We start from the raw sequence: 7,970 nt of genomic DNA, 5'->3' as shown, positions 1-7,970 counted from the left end.
AAAAACCAAAATATAAAAAGATGTTAAGATATAAAGCCTCAGCAAATGTTTCCCTGATGCTAGAGATTCTACACCAGCCTTAGAATGTTGGCTTTCTATTATTTACACATAATGTGGTATTAAACATCACAGATAACTACTGGCAATTTCTGAAACAAGAGGATGTGATATGTGGGCATGTCACATTGGGTCTGATTTACAAATTTACAATTTCTGAAACAAGAGGATGTGATATGTGGGCATGTCACATTGGGTCTGATTTACAAATTTACAATTTCTGAAACAAGAGGATGTGATATGTGGGCATGTCACATTGGGTCTGATTTACAAATTTACAATTTCTGAAACAAGAGGATGTGATATGTGGGCATGTCACATTGGGTCTGATTTACAAATTTACAATTTCTGAAACAAGAGGATGTGATATGTGGACATGTCACATTGGGTCTGATTTACAAATTTACAATTTCTGAAACAAGAGGATGTGATATGTGGACATGTCACATCAATTTCTGAAACAAGAGGATGTGATATGTGGGCATGTCACATTGGGTCTGATTTACAAATTTACAATTTCTGGGATGTGTAACCAAATGAGATCGAAGACTATAAAAGTTATGCTTTGTGTGAGTGATTACAACATTATAAGAAATTATGTTAACTTTCATAGCTCTTGATGCAATGGAAAATGAGTTAGAGAAGAGGGTATTACCTACTGAGCAAATGTCAATTCTCACACTATGATGCTTGTTCTGAAAAAGATAAACCGATCGCCAAAAGTATTACTTACTTGGCATGACACAAGATCTTAGTGTCTCACAATCAAAATTTAATTAATTTGTTAGAACAATTAGAATAGCATAAACATCTCAGCTAATAATGCATATTATAACAGTATACAAGTTTTAAGTTCTTAATTCTAAAGGCAATATTTAAAAAAACAGGATTTGTCAAAAGAGACTTCATAAGCTGTAGCTAAAATTAGCATGTAAGCATATTTCTTTGATGGAATTAAAACATTTCCATCATCTTTAAGTCCATCACCAATAATCCTCTTTAGATTACTTGTACCTACATCGCCAAAGCTCCCAATGTTCTGTAAGGCAACAACAGAAATAAACTGTAAAACATTGCTTCACTGCTTTAGCAAAAATCAGTTTGTTTATTTTTAGAGCCAGTTTTCATGTGTAACTACCACAACTAAGCATTGCATAAAAGTACTGCAACTTGAATGGCTTCAACAATAATGTTAATTAATTATTTCTTTCTATTGGCATTATCAAGATCTGAAATCAACTGTACCCCATTTTGCTTTTATACTTTACTAGAGTTTTGAATGCTGACAAAGTATGTCCATCCACAGCAAACAGGTAAGCTGTTTAAGAAGTTTTCAATATGCCTCTTTAGCTTGTACACCCAGAGTTAAGTTATCTGAGGATGAAGAGAGATGCTGGAAGCAAAAAGATCATCATCAGTAATACCAGTGTTGTCATGAAGACTTCTCATCATCTTTGGACAACTTTTTAAAACATTAAAAGCACAAGTGTATAATTGTATAAATTTTATGTTGGATACAATGTAATAGAATAATTAATAAAAATAGCATAGCTTGAATTAATAAAATAAATGGATAGTATATCTGTGTAAAAGAAAATCATAGTGATTGAGAAAACAGAAATTCACCAAAAATAACTAGGTTATAGACTTACCAGTTTATAAAAAACAACAAAAATCAATAAGTGTGTGTGTGTGTATATGTTTTCTTATAGCAAACATCTGGCTGTCTGCTGAGTCTACCGAGGGGAATTGAACCCCTGATTTTAGCATTGTAAATCTATAAACTTACTGCTGTACCAACTGGGAACAAATCAATTAGTAGATAATACTATACACAGGATAAAATTTAATTATGTTTAAGTTAGTACTCAGTAAATAAAGACCACAAAATCAGTTCTCTAATTACCTTAGTATATGCTAATTTGAATTACTAACAAACAACCAAATTTAAAAGTTCACAGATAACTCAAAAATCAGATAAAAACACATCATGACACACAAAAATCGATGTTTAGGTGTCTTTTTTAAATAACGTATAATATGAAAATTTAAATATTAACATACAGTTTGATACCAAACTTAAGAAGTTATAAAATAGTAGTTCAATAAAATTTTGAATGTAAGTTGACAAGTGCAATGATGTGGCCTTTGACCCATGACCCATCTGGAAAGGGTTAACAGTTACATACATAAAGAAATATTTACTTTTACATACCAGTTGCTTCATGACCTAGAATCAAATCATGAAGTGTGGGGTCTTCTTGACGAGATGCTGCTACTCCTGCCACTCCATCTGGTTCATCAAGGAGGATGTACAGTTTCTAAGACAAAAAATAGATGCATACTGATCACAACTGAAAAAAGTAGTAATAAAAAACAATGCATTCATCCTATATATATATAAAAACATTTTTTGCATTTGAATACTGAATATTCTTAGATTCCTTATTCTTATAAAGAGTGATTCTGAAGTTCATTAACAGGTAAGGAGAGGCACAGGATCAGAAATAAGGTACACTGAGTCTGCCCTGTGACAGTACCATTGAAATAATGGGAAATTTTGTTGATATGAACCAAATTATCAGGAGAAAAGGTGTAAACAATAAAAAATAAAAACATTTTAACATGAGTACTCTGAAAATATTCTTTGAGAGCTATAATTTTATGTATATGTGCATGTAAAGTTGTACTACAGAAGATGTAAGTCTGACAGTAGTAAAAGTTATAGCACAAATCTGAGTTTAAGGTACAAGCCCAGAATTTTATTATACAATTAGCTCATTGAAAGATTGTAAGTATTAAACTTTACACAGTTTGGTTTCTATTCATCTCATGAATATTGCAACTTCACATAACACACACTGCAGATTCACACTTAAAATCTGTTTCAATGCAAAATTACCAATATCTATTGTTTTCCTTAAACTATTATTTTGTCATTTGAAATCAAACAGAATATTCTGGCATGTGATGTAATCTTAGTAGTATTAATAATTATATTTCATTATACAAAATTACAAGAGATATCATTTCAAAATTATTTACCTGCAAGAAAGCCAACTGTAGCCGTGATGATTCTTGGTTATTCTTGATTGATAATTCTAAATACATTAAAGCCCGAGCAAAAGCTTGACAAACAAAGGAGGCACGAGCTAAAAGGTCTTCTGGAACACTCTTCAGGATGTCATAAACAGACTTATAGTTGGGATCATTATGTGGGTCCACAAGAGAAATAACAACTTTGTCAATTCATGCATTAGCAAAAGCAAATCACAAAAAACGAAAAATACATTGTCTTTACATGTAAAACATTTATTATAGATTAAGGAAAGTTGGTGTATTCATTCTATGCATGAGCTTATGAATATACAGAACCACAACAGTCATCATGAGGTCTTAGTAATGGGTCACATCTCAATAACTGAGAATAATTCTATTCTGTTAACAACAGAACCAAAACAGCCATCTTGAGGTCCTAGTAGCAGATTACATCTCAACAACTAAGAATCGTTTTTATTCTGTCAAGAACAAAACCCATAGGACCTCCATTAGGTCACCAATAATTACAAACCATGTCTTATTATGTAAAGAATAGAATCACAAAAATTTCTGTCAGGTCCAAGAAAAACAGGTCACCTTGCAAAAATGTGTAATTATGGGTTTTTATTTGTCAATAACAAAATCTTAACAACCTCCATCAAGTCAAAAGAAAATTGGTCACAGCACAATAATTTGGAATTTTATCTATTATTTTAACGATAAAGTTCTAAACAGAAGTTGATATCAGTTACAAAACAGATGTTGAAAGCAGCAAAGTTTGAATGAACTATAATAGTACAGATTGTACATGTAAACAACTTCAGATCTTTGAAGCTTATCAGAAAAACAATAAAAACCACTAAAGATGAATCCCAAAATACTGATGTTGCAATAATTTGACTCTACAATGAACTGAAGCATTTCATGGAGTATGTTGATATATATATAGAGCTAAAGGAGATGTGGCACAGAAACTGAAAAATTGCAAATGAATTCAACATTGAAACTCTGCCATCATTTATTAGCTGAATTTCTACTTTCAAGGGCAAGTTGGCAACACATTTTGGTGGTTTCCACAAGATCATTTTATTATTAAACTGCAACTTACTTTGCTTGTTTTGAGAAATCGAATATTTTGTAAATTCTGGTTTTATTTATACCATAACAATCATCACATTTGCTTCCTTTCAGGATGAAAGCTCCAACACATCATTCTATAGTTTCTCCACTTTAAACCAAAATCTACAAAATTGTCAGCTTATCAGATTTTTCAAATGAGACTGCTGACATATCTTGTTTCTGTTAAATGCAGTCAAAGTTTTCATCCGTGAATCAAGTTGAAAACACAATATACAATACAAGTACATAAGCCACATACAAAGATGAATTTCTCTTCATTATCAATGTAGTTCTAAAGTTTACAGGTTACATATTTTTAGAAGTTACATACAAATATCAATGAATAAGGTGTAACAGATAGTTTATACATGCTACTTCATTTTATATATGAAGGATAGCTTTTGCTAGAGACAGATCAGGAAAAAATTATGATAACTAGCAGTAATTTGCCCTTTTGCTACAGACTCAGTATAATATACAAGTTCATCTACACATTTGCACACATTAAGTATTTGTACTATAACTTTTGATACAGCACATGTACCTTCACAAAATCTGGTAGACATTAGTACAGATACAAGTATTTTTTTTACAAAAATCAGATGTTTCATGAACTATTTTTATAAAAGATCTGTTTGTGAAAATTGAGCCTGTTTCATTACTAGTATGAGTGCAAAGTGATTTCATGTTATGAGTTAAAAAACTGTTCTTCATCCCAAAAATCTCAAATATTATTTGCATAATCTCTAAAACTTCCCAAATATATTTCAGATGTTTGATTTCAGCAAAACTTTATACATTATGTTATTTTCTACACTCCAGCTGTGGGGTCTGTCACTTAACTAGCTTTGTAACTATCATTAAAAAATTAGGAAATAAATAATTTTATTTTTTTAGTGCTATGATGATGACATATTGTAACATGAAAATACAAATGTTTAGTTTAAGTAGACTAAGTCTCATAATGCTATATGTTACATATATATTTATTATGTTACTGACCTTCCAGTCATGCCTAGCTAGCATTGTGCAACTTGCATTGATCTGGTGCTCTCATATTACATATCCAGTAACGTAAAACTGACCTTTAGTCTTTTCTGTCTTGGCTGTGTTTTAGTGGACTAGTATTTTGTAATATACAGACACATTTAAATTATTATACATTATATATATGTATATACATTATGACTATTTAGAAATAAATTATTAAACTTTTCTTAAAATATAGAAAAAAAAATGGGAAAAGCAAACAATTATCTCTTCTCTCTACGATCTCTGTACTTGGTTGTTGCTGGACATAAGTTGCTAAGCCTTTTGAAATTTCACAAGTGGAGGATATCAAACAATTTTTTTTAGGTTTTATACATACAGTTGAATAACCAAAAAATCATAAATAACTACACTGATACCATAGAATTCCACTTAGTAACTAGATTTATATCAATTTTAAAATATATGAAACTATGAGCAGACTAAAGACACACAAACTCCTTGAAAACTTAGATTGAAAGAACACTAGCTTTTCGAAGATTAAAATAGCTAAAAAACCACTTTAGGAACATCTTAAGCTAGTGATTGGTTATTCACATGTCATATACTGTAGTAAGAGTATATAATGGACTGTTTCAAAAATTGGAAAGAGTTGAATAGAGCCCACTGTGTTAAAGACCTCATACCTTTTATTTTATATTCTAGCTTGTTAAAGTTAGTAATCTGAGTTCCTAATTTGTATGAAACTGTGAACTTAGTATTTTGACACCACAAACATCTAATTTTAAACTGTGCAGCATTAAACATAACATGTGACTCACTAAAATCAATATTCTTTTAATACTTATTTTTAAACTAAGAAATTAACTGATACATAACATTAAATAGTAAAATTATAATCTACAATTTGATTCCAAACTTACTGACATAAATTCATAAAATATTTGTTCAATACAATCTTGAATGCAAGTCAACAAACACAACAAGATGGCCTTTGATCCATGACCCATTATAAAAGGATTAAACATTGTTAAGTCCTTAATACTGCATGAAAGTTAGACCACACAGTACTGAATATAATGCACCAGATTAAGTCACAGTATAACTATACACTTGCTACATGGATGAAAAGGTCCTGTCACAAACTACAGCTCTTGAAAGAACATGATGACTTGTTTGTACATCTCTTGAATGTTAAAGACCTAAGTGACATACATAGGTTTGTGTACACACTACCATTTAAAATATTCAATTGCTCTTCATTAAACTATAAGTCAAACTCAGGGTTTAGATGGTAATGTATCAAAAATGGAAACTAATGCTTTCTTAAACTAAAAAATGCACTTCCAATAATACTTACCTATGCAGACATTACAGCTATTTCATGATTTCTAAGGATTCCATATTTTGCCCATCTAAGCACTGAAAATACTAACTTCAGTCTTTTATACCCAACTTAAATACCTTAGACAAGTTCTAACTAGCAAACTGCTCCACAAACTTTAATGTGCCTTCGAACTAGGTACTGTATATAACCATCTCATCCTGACAACACAGTCACTTTTTCTGAGAAATACATTTGGTTTTAGTGGGAAGATAGAACAGGAGAGTGTCAGTGAAGGTAAGTATTATCGAAAATACATGTTCAGTTAACTTTCGAAATAGACCATCTACTGACACTAGAATCCCATGTTAAGAAGGTGGAGGGGCTGGTGCAGGCATGATCCATACAGAAAGTGTCTTCATAGAACAGGAGAATACCAAGAAAAAAAGAATAGTACAAGAGTGGGAGAACTGAACTACCTCCAGAACAGATATGCTCTTCACCTGAAACTTAATTTTTATATCCAAGGTGGAACAGAATACGAGTAATCATTCGTATAGGTTAGCCTCAACCAGGTAGCCAAGGTTGGATTTAGGCAGTCATGAAAACTGTATCTCATGTTAGTGGTTAGGGTTATTGGACCACAATGTTTTGTGTGTGTATATAAATATATATGACTGGATCTCAACCTGTAGCCAAAGAATGATGCTTTACACAATGAGAAAGTAACAACAACTAAGTGGACAAACCTTCTCCTCTACCTAAAGGAATCTAAAAGGCAACACAACAGTTTTAGAAATACAGGCTAGACTAATAATGAAATTAATTTTTCTTAAAGAACACTGTAGAAAATTTGTTACCCAAAAGTTATTACCACCACTAGCTTCTACAGATGAAAGTCTTGTAGTAAATTCAATTATTTTACATGAGAAAATATTCTGGTAACTCTGCTTCAAATTTTGAAATTATTACCCTAATAAATCATTACTTATTTCCTAGCAAAGTGACATTTTTATGTTGTAAAAACATAAATAAGGCTGTTAATCAATGACTAGAACAGGCATTTTAATTGTTTTATAATATTTACAGTCTTTAATTTCTCAAAGAAAAAAGAACATAAAATACCAGTAACTTAAGCTCATGATTAATTAATGAGTATTCCAACTACCTTTCCCTTTATTTGCAGGCTTGGGTTATTCTGGTTACTAGATCTCAACATCACAAAATACTGATGACACCAAACCGTTAAACAATCCAATATTGAAAACACAGTCTGGGCACTCAAGTGGCAAAGGTCAGTCTTCTCATGAAACTTCAATTTGCTCTGTTCAGCTTGGTCAACATGGCTTAGAACAGCCATAATCTCTCTGTAGATCTATAGACCCAAATACATAAAAAGTTTTGCTTTTCTTTTTATAATAACACATATTAATTCTAAATT

At 31.2% G+C, this 7,970-nt stretch overlaps 2 protein-coding genes across 5 annotated transcripts in view; both read right to left on the bottom strand.

The window, feature by feature from the left end:
* Positions 1-511: 511 nt before the first annotated feature.
* Positions 512-4,436, bottom strand: LOC143248634 (serine/threonine-protein kinase ATR-like). The gene is made up of 3 exons (XM_076497150.1): positions 3,103-4,436; positions 2,273-2,378; positions 512-1,450 (listed from the first exon to the last, which is right to left on the bottom strand). Exons 1-3 carry the CDS (start codon positions 3,166-3,168, stop codon positions 1,428-1,430), a joined length of 195 nt encoding a protein of 64 aa, XP_076353265.1. The 5' UTR covers positions 3,169-4,436; the 3' UTR covers positions 512-1,427.
* Positions 4,437-7,725: 3,289 nt separating this feature from the next.
* LOC143248632 (serine/threonine-protein kinase ATR-like) overlaps positions 7,726-7,970 on the bottom strand; it is a 239,498-nt gene continuing 239,253 nt past the window's right edge. For all 4 annotated transcript variants that reach the window (XM_076497147.1, XM_076497148.1, XM_076497146.1 and 1 more), the window contains one exon: positions 7,726-7,904. The gene's annotated coding sequence lies outside the window, so the exon portion shown is untranslated. The remainder of the gene's footprint in view (positions 7,905-7,970) is intronic.

This window comes from Tachypleus tridentatus, chromosome 4, assembly GCF_004210375.1.
Source record: "Tachypleus tridentatus isolate NWPU-2018 chromosome 4, ASM421037v1, whole genome shotgun sequence".
Taxonomy (NCBI): Eukaryota; Metazoa; Arthropoda; class Merostomata; order Xiphosura; family Limulidae; genus Tachypleus; species Tachypleus tridentatus.
This window is presented reverse-complemented; position numbering and strand designations above follow the sequence as displayed.